Source organism: Ursus maritimus, unplaced genomic scaffold (assembly GCF_017311325.1).
Source record: "Ursus maritimus isolate PB19 unplaced genomic scaffold, ASM1731132v1 scaffold_23, whole genome shotgun sequence".
Taxonomy (NCBI): domain Eukaryota; kingdom Metazoa; phylum Chordata; class Mammalia; order Carnivora; family Ursidae; genus Ursus; species Ursus maritimus.
Window position 1 is genome coordinate 12,188,475 of NW_024424786.1, and position 14,719 is coordinate 12,203,193.

The following is a 14,719-nucleotide window of genomic DNA, read 5'->3' on the forward strand; positions in this document are numbered from 1 at the left end:
AGGAATGAGAGCATTACACAAAGTTAGCACACATTTTTTTAAAAGTGCATGTACTGTTTATGGATAGTATATATATGGAATTATAGATCAAATTTAGGCTGGGGGCATTGAAGAAAACTAGATCTTTTTCACTTCATCCCTTATTAGTGGAGTCAAATTTATGGTATTGTTTAAAAAAAGTCTTTATTCTATTAATGACCCAATCAGTTCAATGTACAAGACCATCAACAGGGCTAATTTACATAAGCTTGGAGCACAAAAGCAAATGGTAAGCCTTTTCTTACTGCCATACCTGGTGGGTATTTTTCAGCAATCTTGGAGGGAAAAAGAAACCCCAAGGATTAAATAAATCATCTGCCTTTGAAATTTATAAGTTAAACTTTATTGTCTGGCTTGAACTACAACATCAGAGCTTCACTAATACTATGTCAAAAAGGAATTGCTGACAGCAGTCAATATTTGGCAAGCTTCAATTAAGTCATAAATAATAAACTAGGTCCAAATTTATTCTTATAAACAAGCATTAATGACCTTTAGTCATCATTTGTGCACTGGTGACTGACTAGCAAAGACTGAACAAAACAATTTTTAAAGTTAATAGCATTAGCTTTAAATGACAGAGCCTTGATATGTCTTATGCAGTCGTACCATTTTTATTTCAGCATGGAAATATGTTCTAACCCTTTTTTTTTTTTTTTTTTTTTTTATCCTGGGCCTGAGGAAATGTTAGTAAAACTCTGGGGGAAAAAAGCAAGAAAAGAATTCAGTTATCCCACAAATTTAAAGGCAAGAAAAAAGGAGATCTCCTCTCAATTGTTGTAGTTACTCAACTGTGTTCTTAGGATGGAATGACTTTATTGGGCTAGGAATTCCCAGCAAGATTGCAAAGACAGGGGTGGCAGGTGTTCAAGTCTTAACTGGGCAGAGCGGAGGATAGTCTCGGAAGTAATTACAAGTGAATTAACTGATCTTTCCTAAGGATTTCACAACAAATTTACTTTGTCCTACTGCTCTAGGGGTGAAGTTATTTTATAAACCCTGCTTTATTGTATTACCTGTTGGGGTTGCATTGATTGGTAAAAATGCATGTATCTGGAATTAAAAATTCAAGGACAAATTTCATGTTTATGTACATTTTGGTTGTTGTCTATTACTCATTAGAAATCCAGGACTTACTTTCTTTCTCTATCTTCCTTCATGCCTTCTTTCTTTCCTTTCTTTCTCTCCTCCCCCCTTCTTTATTTCTCTATAAGCAAAGGAGAATTTGTAAAAACTATACAGCATGCTGGAGAAGAACATGGTTTTTGGTGAGTGTTAGACCTGGACTAATCCCAGCTTTGTCATTTCTGAAGTGGAGATAATTAGGGGCACCTGGGTGGCTCAGTCTGACTCTTGATTTTGGCTCAGGTCATGATCTCAGGGTCATGAGATGGAACCCCAGAGTTGGGCTCTGCACTGAGCATGGAGCCTGCTTAAGATTCTCTCTCTTCTCCCTCTGCCTCTCCCCACCAACCCCCTTCCCCCCACCTCCTCTTCTATTCGTGCTTTCTGTCTGTCTCTCTCCCAAAGAAAATAAATAAATAAATAAATAAATAAATAAATAAATATTTAAAATGGGGACAATTAAGAATTTTTGCCTGTAGGGCTCCTGTGAGGATTCGATGAAATAACTTACATAAAGTACTTTGTATAATAGCTGGCACAAAACAAGCATTCAACAAATGATAGCTTAAACACAAATATTCTCAGCACCCAATTATTTTTCCAGATTTACTTTGAGGTATAATTGACGTATAACATTGTCTAAGTTTAAGGTGTAGTCCATGTTGACGTGATACATTCATATATTGCAATTAATTACTGTCATACCTTTAGCTAATACCTCCATCTTGTCACATAATTACCATTTCTTTTTGGTGGTTAGAACATTTAAGATCTTTCTTTAGCAACTTTCAAGCATATGAAACAGTATTACCTACTGTAGTTACAATATTGTACATTAGATCCCTAGAACTTATCTTCTAACTGGAAATTTGTACCATTTGGCCAACATCTCCCCATTTCCCACCCTCCCTCCGCCAAGTCTTGGTAACCAGTATTCTATTCTCTGATTCTGTAAGTTTAGCTTTTCAGATTCCACATATAAGAGATAGCATAGAGTATTTGTCTTTCTCTGACTTAGCGTAATGCCTTCAGTGGCCCTCTATGTTGTTGCAAATGGTAGTATTTTCTTCCTTCTTATGGGTGAATAATATTCCTGGGGTGTGTTTGTGTGTGTGTGTGTGTGTGTGTGTGTGTGTGTGTGTATCACATCTTCTTTATCCATATATTCACTGACAGACGCTTAAGTTGTTTCTATGTCTTAGATATTGTGAGTAAAGGTGCAATAAACATGGGAATGCAGACATCTTTTCAATATCCTGTTTTCATTTCCTTTGGATATATACCCAGGAGTAGGATTGCTGGATCATAGCATAATTCTGTTTTTGATGTCTTGAGGAATTTCCGTAGTGTTTTCCATGGTGGCTGTACAAATTTACATCCCCCCTGACAGTGCACCGGGTTTCTCTTTTCTCCACATCCTTGCCAACGCTTGTTTTCTCTTCTTGTCTTTTTGATGATAACCATTCTAACTGGAGTGACGTGACATCTCATTGTGGTTTTGCTTTGTGTTTTTCTGATAGCTACTAGTGATGTCGAACACCTTTTCATGTACTTGTTAGCCTTTCCTTTGTCCTCTTTGGAAAAATGTCTCTTCAGTTCCTATGCCCGTGTTTTAATCAGATTTCACTGTTATTACTGAGTTCTATGACTTTTTTATTCTCCCTGTAGAATACTGCCTGAACTATAACTGCTAATAAAACTTAATGGAGGCAGACTTTAGATGTGTTACTGAATTTGAAATCCAAAATTAATTTTTCCTATTTTATTTTTCTAAAAAGTGAATCTGATCATGTGACTTTCATGCTACACATTCATTGCTATGGCTTCAGTGGCATACAGGGCGCTCTGTGGCTAACCCCAGTGCACCTCTTTAGTCTCATCTTCCTGCTCTCTCACTGCTCACTGCTACTTTATGTACGATGCCACCAAGCATCTTGTAGTTCTAATGCACCTACTCTCCCCTCTCTCCCCTCTTCCTGTTATTAAGCTGACTCCTTTAACACGGCTGAAGACAGCTCAGTGTCAACGCCCTGAGTAGCTGCCTCTCCAGAGCCTTTGAGTGCTACTCTCAGCCTCCTTCATGGATTGCAAACTCCTTGAAAAGAGGGATTGTTTTAGCTCCATTCCTAGTACATAAAAGGTTTTTATAAATGTTGACAAGAATATTAATGCTTTTTTCATAAAGTTATTTCTGGAGTGAATGACATTTCATATATTTAGCTACATTTTTTAACCCATCAGAATGAGAACTCTCTGATAAGGGAAGATAGTTATTTTAATGACAGCAAAAGCAGGTTCCATCTGCAAGAGAATTGTCTATTTTAAAAGAAAAACAAGTCAGACATGGAAAGAAATAGCATTGAATGCAATGACTTCCACAATAAACTTTTATTTATTGATAAATTAGAGCTCATTAGCTAGAAATTTATCTGCCACCTCCTACAAAACATATATGTATTTATATATATTTACATTTTATTTATATTTAATATATATTTTATTTTATTTGTAATGCTGAAATCCTGAAACTTCTAGTGTTGTTCTAATCATCAAAAAAGGTTTTCCTTCTTTATTTGTACAAGACGAACTGAGTTTTATTGAAATAATAAGATCTAATATTTTTGAGTGCTCACTTTGTGTGTCACTGTCATAAATGTTTTGCTTATATCATCTCATTTAATACAACTGCCCCATTAAGTTGGTCATGATAGTTGCCTAATTGTATGGATGAGAAAACAGAGGAATTATCAGAGAATGCAAGATGCATCCAAAATTACAGAGCTTATAAAAAGTGGAATTCAAGTACAGTTGTTCTGCCTCAAGAACCCAGCAACTGTGCTATATTATATCCGTACTATTTGAAAAGTGACCTTGTGGGTGTGAGATGGGGCTAAGCGGACACAGAATATCTAATTAATTTACTCAGTAAGTTGGAATGCCATGCAATTATCTCTTAGGTGATACCAGAAAAAGTCATCAGCTCATACATATCCCTCACGTCCTCTCTCAATAGTAGGACAACAGTCCTTAAGATGCAAGAAATCTAAGAGATGACCTAGATATTCTCCGATATTTCAACATAGGTTGACCCATATGTCTAGGGGTTAAATGATTTATACTAGATATTAGAGCTAGTTTGGTGCTAAGCTAAGAATAAAACTCTCATGAAGCACTCTTACATTTTCTAATGAATTAAAACCAACTGCAATATCCCATCCTCTTCCCGAGTTAACCTCAATGAGGAAATCTATTAGCACTTGCAAAACTTCTGTTACACCTGCAACCAATTTAGAGCTGAACCTGGCAAAGCCAACAACACTCAACTGGGGTATCTGCTGCCACTTGGATGATAGCAAGGTTGTCTGGTGGCTTTATTTAAATGTTTATAAACTGATCCTTTCATTCACATCTACTCAATTTTAAACCTTTCTGTAAAAATATAAATCTTTATTAAAGTAGCAGTTAGTCTACATATAGATTAAATCATAACATTGTATTTCAACAGGGTGATTCAGAAAAAAATATTAGTGAAAATATTTAGTTTCAAGTGTCTCTCTTGATACCTACATTGTATTTTCACGTAATTCAAGAGAACAGCTTTGTCTTTTTGACAAAAGATATTTCAGTTGTCTAAAGATGTGTATTTATATTATGATATAAATAGGCCTTTGGCCTTTTTTCTCCATTGTCAATTTGAAACTATTTCATAGATAATTTTATCTCTCTCTATTTTGAAGTAAACTTTTGTCTTCTCTGTGGCTTAGAACAAATAAAAAGGCCAAATACACATTTCTTATTTTCCCTACTTTGTCTGCCGGTAAGCTTTTCTAAATGGGAGGAAAAAATTCTCCCCTTTATTGACCTCTTTACCTCTTATTTTGAAACAAGAACTGTGGAATAACAGTCTTTCAATTTTAAGGAGTATCAATTGTAAGGTGACTTAACAACTTTCCTAAGGTGGGCGAACTATAAATACTAAATGAAAAGTGCACAGTGTTGTAGACTACATCCTGATTTCAGAAAGAGTAAGAAGTAAATTTTTAAAAAGTACATCTAAGAACTAATAAAACAAACACTCATGATTTAAATTTCAGTCCAGATAATTTATAAAATGTAAAATCTGCTAATATTTTAGAGGTAAACATATTACATCTAAACTATATTGTTTTCCTTAATATGGGATATAAGATTTCCAATTACAAAAAGACTTATTTGAAAAAGCATGCCTATTCTCTGGGCATTTTAAAAACACATTTAAATTGAAATAAATGTGGGTCTCGAGCAGTCATATATAGTGGTTTCTGAACAATCAGTTTTAGGAAATTCTAAAATAGGAGCTACTTTCCACAGTTAGACATAGCAGTCTCTGGTTTTATTTTGAATACCACTGCAGGTGTTTTTACTTTTGGTTTACATTTAATTGCACTTCGGAGATATTAACACATGCTTTTGTTTACCTGGAAGCAGTGGTTTATATATATTTTCGATCTAGAAAATAACATTATAAATGCATGTACATAATTTATTATATTTGACAATCCTAAGTGGTCCCAGATTATGACTTTTACCATAAAAATTCATTGAGACCTCCTCATTACACCTTGTAAATAAGTGTAGTGATTTACAGTTGTCACAATAACTGTATTCTGTCTTACAGTCACAGATACCCCGTCTTACTTGATTCCTGCCTCCTTTCTGAGTCTTAGTTCCCAGACTTTATTCTGCTTGAAATATTCACAATAAATTCATGTTTTGTTTGATTTGGCCATTATTGGTTTTTATTATTTGTAAACAATAATACCTTTTGATACCTAATTTCATTTGAAAGCACGGTGTAAAAATCTAGACTCAGCAATTTTGGAATTTTTACATTTATACATAGAATGATTATAGAGATACACTAGACTTATATCTCTTTTCTGTTTTGTGGCCTAGAATAATTGGTGGGTTTGAGCTACCATATAAACTCTACTGCAAATGTGATGTTTTAAGTTCCCAAGTAAAGACTAAAACTAGATTAAGCAGATCTATTTATTAAGAAAGATATTATGTTACTATCAGATATGAGTTTGAGATTTATTCTATAGATAATGGGAAATATTAAATGACATTTTTAGGTGGGGCTGACACATATACAAGCTGCGTTCCCAAGAAGGCCATAGGGACATTACTTTCTTGCTACCCCAAATCTGTACAGCATCCAGTTGGGAAGCATTCCCTAAATAGGTAAGAAGCAAGGTCTGCCTTCCATTTAGAAAAGGCAAAATAGATGGCCTGCATCCTGATAAGTTATGGCACTAAGCATTAGATATAAGCATGGTTATTTTGATCTTCTTTGCTACTCTGAATCCTAAGGATGTGATAGAATTATGTGATTATGTAAGATAGGATGGACACAAAGATTTAACTATGGTGTCAAGAGAGCTGAAGGGCTGGTGCTGGAAGCGTGTAATTGAAACACCCGGGAGCATACTAGCTTCAGGCACGTATGAAGCAGGGAGGAAGGGCCAACACTATCACCAGGTTTCAGCATTTCTCTCTTCATGCTCAGGTGTTCTTTTCCCTTGTTAGGTCATCTCAGAGAGGTTCTGACTTAGTGATGACTCTCAGCACCTTTTCCTTAGTAATTCTCGAAAAGGAAAGATTTATATTAGCTTTTCATCAGCAGTGTTCATGTTATTTTGCCAAATCTGGACCAAGACTGTTTGACTGGGCTTGAATTTTATCCTTTTCCTAGATAGAGTGGGTGGAGTTAGAGTCTACCAGCCATATGGAATTAGCATGGGAAAATATTTCTCATAAGAAAAATCAGAGTATGGTTATTAGAATAAGGGATAGCAGAAGTGTGACAGACAGGAAGAAAAGACATTTAAACATTTGATGACTCTTTTAATCTACTTTTCTTCATATTGCCTCAAATGAGGCATAATCATAATTGGATCCTGGCATCTTGGGTATAATTATATGTGTAAGTTGTTTTAGATCTTGTAAAAGCATCATTAGGTTTGATAGGGATGAGATCTGTTGTTTAGAGGGTAAATGAAATGACACAATTCTGCTTACAAAACTGTACAAAAAAACCAAAAACAAAAACCCTGTGTTCTTAGTGCCTAAATGATATCAAGCCACGGTTCCTTCTGGAATTAAAGAAGTATGCTCACTAACCATAGGTGAAAAGGTTAAATCAGGGAATTGTCTGGGAGTCAGTATTCCTTCTTCAGTGCTCTGTGCCATCCGTGTTTCTGAAGAACATGCCATCTGAGAACAATCTTGGTACGGGCCTTGACAAGTCTCCCTTGTGTCCCACAGTTGCCCCCCTTGTGGGTGACTGTAATTAGTATCCCCACTTCTGAGTATATTTCAAAGAGTGAAATCCTCTAACCCCTAAGCTTTAGAAATGACATTTAGCTTAATGGAAACACATTACTTTACATGGTTTACACCGTTGCCCAGAATTATCAACTGCCCGCACAGACGGTGGACACATAATGGAAACACTGCTCGGGGGGCGGGAGGAGGGGGCACCAGGATACCCATGTTGAGGAGCAGCAGTCTTCCCTGTGCAGTTCCAGGTGCATTGTCCAAGCCCATCGTAAGCATTTCCAGTGAAATGATGTTCTATTCATTGCTTTACCTATCATCTCAAAACTGAACAGAATGACAAAAAAAAAAAAAAGAAGAAAGAAAGAAAAGAAAGAAAGAAAGAAAGAAAGAAAGAAAGAAAGAAAGAAAGAAAGAAAAGGAAAGAAGGAGGAAAGAAAAAAGGAAAAAAGCTTTAGGTGAAGGTGCAAACTTTAAATACTGTAGGCCACATACACTAAATTTTAAATATATTATTAAATGAATTATCATTTCTAATCATGTTACTCAGATGTGGATGGTTTTGTGTTGGTACATAAATCTTCATATCCAGTACACTTCGCCTATCTTGTCTCAATTTTATTTATCTTAATTTAATTTTTTAATTTTTATTTATTTTACTATTATTTGTTAATCTACAAATTCATTTATTTTCCACCTTCTGAGCTAATCCACAGGAGCAAGTGGGGTGTGTGTGGCTGGGGAACATTGGCAGCAGGGACTTCCTGAGTTGTCACACGCTAAAGGCCATGCTCATACTGAACACAAAGCTGTCCACCAGATTAGAGAGATGAATGATACTGGAGAAATGTGTCATTTTATCTGGAACGATTTGCAGGGAGGTCCTGCTGCCATATCATAGACCAGGCCTTGTCTTTCATCTCCAATTTATCTAAGATGCTGTGGGTATCCACATGGGTGGCCCCAGTGGTTTTGTGCTGAAAAGAAAGCTAATTTTTCCCAGATGACACTAACAGTGAAAGAGCTAAAGGAATGGTTGCACTGTGTATGGAAGTCAGGGGGGCCCCTGCGGAAGGCAAATCATGAGCAGATTTGAAAAAAAGGAATTCTCTTCTTCAAACTCAAGTCTAAAAAAAGAACAGATTTCTTCTCTCTGGAGACTGGCTTTTTTCACTTGCAAGGCTGGCCCTGGCATGTTCACGATCTGGGTGGGGGTTGGAATACATTTTCTTACAGTGGGCTGATCTGAGAGGCAGATTGAAGAACAACCCCATGCTTCTGGCTCTCTGGGCAGAATTGCATCCTACAGAGCCCGTTCCTGAGGATGGGCTAGGTATCTGTCTTGCCGGAGGAGACTTAGGAAGGGTTTATACTTCCTATTAGGCTGAGGCTCTAGAACCATGTGCCAGTGGAGTAGGTGTGAGAATAGTCAGGCTCTAGAAAGCTGGAACTGGCTGAGGAGAGGAAATGCCACAGCTTGCCAGACTGAATGGCGGGGTTCCCCTCTTGGGACTCTGGGTGCTGATCCATTGGCATAGGACCCATTGAAGCAGCACTTGGTGACAGAATATGCAAAAGATACTTCTGGTTGTGATTTTGTTCATTGAGAAGAGAAACACCGCTGATTTCGAGACATGACGCTGTCATTCCTCAGGATCACATCTTCACTCTAGCTCAAGGGACTCAATCCCTGGGGGGCTCTTGACGTTGCTCAAAGCTCTAGAGGTGTTCACCCACCATGCTGCTGATAGCCCCTTGAAAATAGGTGGAAAAGGCACACCAGAAATTCCACGCAGTCTTTATAGGTCTCTGCACCTCCACAGCACTCTTCCCCATTTCTTCCATTGCAAGTGACCCAGATGACAGCTTAATTCCTGACCATCCCCTGAGATAGCAAGATGATCTGGCTGGGCAATGGTGCGCTATGATGGCCAGAGCTGCCTGGCTCACTTTCAAGCAGCTCAGACTTAATTTTATTTTTTAGATAATTTAACTTTTTTTTTTTTAAGATTTTATTTATTTTAGGGAGCTAGAGAGCACAAACAGGGGGAGGGGCAGAGGGAGAGGGAGAAAGATGATCTTAAGCAGACTCCACGCTGAGCCTGGAGGTGATCCCAGGACCCTGAGATCATGACTTGAGCCAAAAATCAAGAGTTGGACATCCAGGCACCCCAGATCATTTAACTTTTTTTTAATGAATTTTGAAATAGAAAAGGGCATGCCAAATTAGAATAGAATGTTCTAATGTATCTTTGCCCCAAATCTCTAATACGCTATCATACAGAGTGATAATACAATTATTGAACCAGAAAATTAACATTAATACAATACTATTAAACAAACTATAGACCTTATTTAAATTCCGTGTCCTTCTGCTGAAAGACCATAACCCTAAAAAAGATGAAAAATCTGGGGCACCTGGGTGACTCAAGTCGGTTCACCATCCAACTCTTGATTTCAGTTAAGGTCATGATCTCAGGGTTGTGAGATCAAGCCCCGTGTCAGGCTCTGCGCTGGGCAATGGAGCGTGCTTAAGATTCTCCCTCTCCCTCTGCCCCACTCTCCCCTGCTCACATGCACTCTCTCTCTTTCTCTCAAAAAAAGAAACAAAAAATCTAAGTGAATATTAAATCTCTAGAGATAGTGAAGATATTTCTATGTACAAAGATGATAGGAGGAATAAAAAGGGAGAAATAGATCATTTATGAGAAAAAATTAAGATTACATGTGTCAAAAATATCATAAATAGACACAAACAGAAGGAAACTAGGGTATTTTTTAAACCTGAAATCTGAACAACACCACAGAGTTAGAACACTGGTATTCCTCCCCTTGTTATATATAGTTTACATTTTTTTCTGTATAGGAATAATATATATTAAAATCTCTTTAAATACTCTAATCTCATGCTTTGTTGTATGATAAATATGAATATTTGCAAAAAAAATTACTTGAGTGAATCAAAATAATTCCTCACTTGTGTAAATCATTTCATAGTACTAAAATTCTAAGAAATTAGCTTTTTAGAATTTCGACTCTTCCCTAAAGAAGAAAAATTAGCCAAAGATTTCTTTCAAACTGAGGCAGCTGTACTCTTCTGAAAATAGGAAACGATGTTCAAAAGGTGAAAATTGTAAGTGAAGAACTCTCAAATTTGATGTATTCATTCATTCATTTATTCATTCTGCATAAATTGTGTTCAGTTTTCTCATAGCACTCATCAGATCGATTCCCTTATGAGTCATTATGCATGAGGTGTACTTTACCACTACATGGTTTGCTCCTGCAGAAACAGTACAAAGTCTGAAACCCCCGGGTTTCACCAAGTTTTCTGTTCCCCTTTAGCCCGCCTGTCTAAAAGTACTTGAGTTAGCAGGACAAAGACAGAAAAGCCTGAACATAATGAGGCAGATACAATTGAATAGCTGTAAGGGCTTAGATTCAGATGGCTGAAAACACATGGCTGCTATGTCAGAAGTAACAAACATTCATCTATGAATCAAGGTCAATTATGGTGAGTTCAAGGGATTATCATTATCTGTCCAGACTCAAGCCCAGCAGAGAGAGTATACTTACTGATCTGAAAAAAGAAATGGCTTCTGAACATCCCAAGAAGCCTTTTGAGTCTAATTCACAGGCCTCCAGAATAGAAGAGGACTCAAAAACTAGTCTTTAAAGGGAATACAGACCCTCATGGGTCTGTTACTACATTATACTAGGATCCAAGGTGACCAGCATCCTAATGAATTGTTGAGCACTACATCAAAACTTAATGATGTACTATATGTTGGCTAATTGAACATAATAATAAAAAAAAAAACAATGCTTGCTGTTTAGAGATGTGCTTTCAAAAAGCAGCATCAATTGCAAATTTGAAACTGAAATTATTTTATAACATAAGATATGCAAATTTAATAAAACAGCATTAAATGTAAGCCAAATAAAGTTCCATCTTTTAAAACAATAATGTTAATGTGAAGATATCAAAATGTTAATTGAATGAAAGAAACATTCTCTTACATAACAGATTCTATTCAGTTTATACAAATCCGTTACATGTCCTATCCTGAAGGACTTATCCATGAACAAAACAGAAAATGCGCCTGACGTATTTAAGGACTTGTTAATGCTTTATAATTTCTTAGCAATAAACTATGTTTCTTTCATCAGAATAAAAGCTTGAAGAACAAACTCTTGTCAGGAAGCAAGCTGTGTGGCATCCATGCAGAAGAGGTGAGTACATTTTCTAGCTTCAACGGAGTAAAGAGTGCCAAAATATTAGTGCCAGATTTGTTCTTTCTTAACCCAGAAACCTGGAGATTTCTTCTGTCACTAACAGAAATGAAAACACTGTAATAGGAAAATGAAAACAGATTTTAAACTTTTAGGTATTTTGAGGTGTTTTAAAATTGCATAACCAAAAAAAAAAAAGAAAGAAAGAAATTAAGCCAGTTAAGCGTTGCTTCCCTAAAGTGATTTTTATGGATTCCTTCCTTAACTGGATTATCAGGATTTTCTTAATAGCAAATACCTGGAGGTCCATGCAATTTTCATTTTTTGAACCATCTGTGTGATGTCTACAGAGTTTTGCAATGACAATGAAATGTCAGAATGAGGATTCTGGAGTTGACCATATACTTTAAGAAACAAATACAATTATTGGTTCTACTTGCTAGGCAGGGAAATTATTTCATGCATTTCTTGGTGGAGGATGGGGGAGTCATTCTGGTTAATCCAGATTTAACTAAAGTCAATTTCCTATACTTCTGATCTCCCAAATCCATCTGTGCTTTATGATCCCCTATTTAATGCTATAGACATGTGGCTCATGGAATTCTTAGTGACAGTAATGTGATAGAGTGTCATAGTAAGTGATTCTTTATTCCTGGAGGAGAGGAGACCACAGTCACTGTGTTAGCTGGATCCTCCAACAAGCACAAAAAGATGAGGCCCGTTGTGCGAGGAATTTGTTAGTGCAAAAACCTGTGAATGATGAAGAGCAGGCATGAGAGTCCTCATACCACAAAGTAGATCTGATATCTGTGAAGGAAGGGGGAAGGCAAATGGTATAGATAGAACAAGAACAGTGGCTTACACAAGTTAAAAGTTTAACCCCTTTCCCATAGTAGTTAGAAGTAAGGCACAGAGCTGGTGAAATACCACTATCAACTCCTAATTGTGGAGCCATCTTTTGTCCCAATGACCTTTCCCTGTTATTATCACTTCTAGCAGAAGGGACAGGGAAGATTACCGGGTGACTCACAAGCATTGCTTTTTAGAAGTCCGCTAAGAAGTAGTGACACATGTCTCATTGCATCCTCTTTGCCAGACGTAGGTTACATGCCTAGCCAAGCTGAATGGAGTCTGCAAAATGTCATCAGGTTGGTGGTCATGTGCCTATCCAGATCTTGGGATTTTTTTTTAGTAAACAAGCTGAGAATACTCCCTGATGGACATGTAAAAGTACTTGCCATTCAACAGTGAAGTTAGAGTCTAACATGAAATATAATAACCTGTTTATAATGCCTTCATAATAACGTTGTGCATGAAATGAGTAGAGATTTTCAATACATGGAAACTAAAGGTTGATGCTCCATAAATGAGTAATTGAACTGAATAGCTCGTGGACATGAGCCAGTGTAGTGTTTCTTTCATTATACTTTTCTTTTTTTTTTTTTTTTAAGATTTTATTTATTTGTTCGACAGAGATAGAGACAGCCAGCGAGAGAGGGAACACAAGCAGGGGGAGTGGGAGAGGAAGAAGCAGGCTCATAGCAGAGGAGCCTGATGTGGGGCTCGATCCCATAACGCCGGGACCACGCCCTGAGCCGAAGGCAGACACTTAACCGCTGTGCCACCCAGGCGCCCCCATTATACTTTTCTGTCTGAATAGACATAGATGCTTATGTTGTTTAATTTGCTAGGTTTCTAGAAATATTACACATGTATTGTGCAGTTTCTGTATATTACTTACAAGAGGGTAAACAAGTGGAACCAATTTTTGAATACGTACTATGTGGATTGGAGCTATATTCTGAGATGGTTGCCATGTTCCCAGAGTCCCCTCATCACTCATGGGAGAGAGATGGCCCCTAGGCAAAGTTGCCTGTCGTGTTTAGAAACAAACAAATGAATAAATAAGCAACAACAACAACAACTGGGTCGACCTGTATTTTTTAGCCCCTTAGTTCATAAATGATTCATTTTTTTTAAATTCATCTCAATTCCTTAGAGGATATATTATATCTACATTTTAATTTATGAATTCCTAGATGCTCCATATAGTTATACTGCATAATGTTGAAATCAGTTTATTCATTTGCCCTATCTCTTTATTTATTTATGGAAAAAAATTTAGAGTTTAACATTCTGGGCAATAATGGAGATATAAATATATATTATATATATATATATATATTTTTTTTTCCTGTCACAAAAACACTTCCCAAGAATATAATAAAAGTAATTATTTGTTTTAACACCACCACTACCACCAAAACAAAATAGTAATGTCCTCTATCAGTTTAGGAGCCAAAAAGGAGCTGTCTTCTAAATCACTGACCCTAAACTATTCATAGATAAATAAATATCCAGATCCCATTGACAGCTAATGGATTACCACTGTTTTAAATTGCCAGGGCAGAATATTGAAAACAGTAGCGTCTGCAGCAAATACCACTACGATCATCTTCACTATTATTTCATGAAGGAAATGCTATTTGGACATGAATTGTAGAAAAGAAAAACCTCAGAGACTAGCTAAAATGTTCTTTCATGGGTGCCTGGGTGGCTCAGTTGGTTAAGTATCTGCCTTCAGCTCAGGTCATGATCCCAGGGGCCTGGGATCGAGCCCCGCATGGGGCTCCCTGATCAGTGGGGAGTCTCCTTCTCCCTCTCCCTCTTCCTGCCACTCCCCCCTGCTTGTACTCGCTCTCTCTCTCTCTGTCAAATAAATAAATAAATAAAATCTTAAAAAAATAAAATTAAATGGAAAAATAAAATATTCTGTCATGACCACCTTCTTTGTCTTCATCTTCTCTTTTTATTATACTTACAATCATCATAATCATTATCACAAACTTAATTTTACTATACACTTGTGAAAACTTTGTGATTCACAGACATCAACATGTAAAATGACATTTACGTTAGTTTTAAAAATTACTAAAATCGGGCAAACCTCTTGGGTCCCCTCCCTCCTTGGGAGTTTTGTACTATCACTTTGCTATCTCTC

General features: G+C 36.8%; 1 protein-coding gene across 1 annotated transcript in view; it reads left to right on the forward strand.

Moving 5' to 3' along the window:
• Positions 1–14,719, forward strand: part of LUZP2 (leucine zipper protein 2) — a 235,305-nt gene that overhangs the window by 102,121 nt on the left and 118,465 nt on the right. The window contains exon 3 of the mRNA XM_008686893.1: positions 11,656–11,718. Coding sequence (XP_008685115.1) covers positions 11,656–11,718 — 63 coding nt within the window. The remainder of the gene's footprint in view (positions 1–11,655; positions 11,719–14,719) is intronic.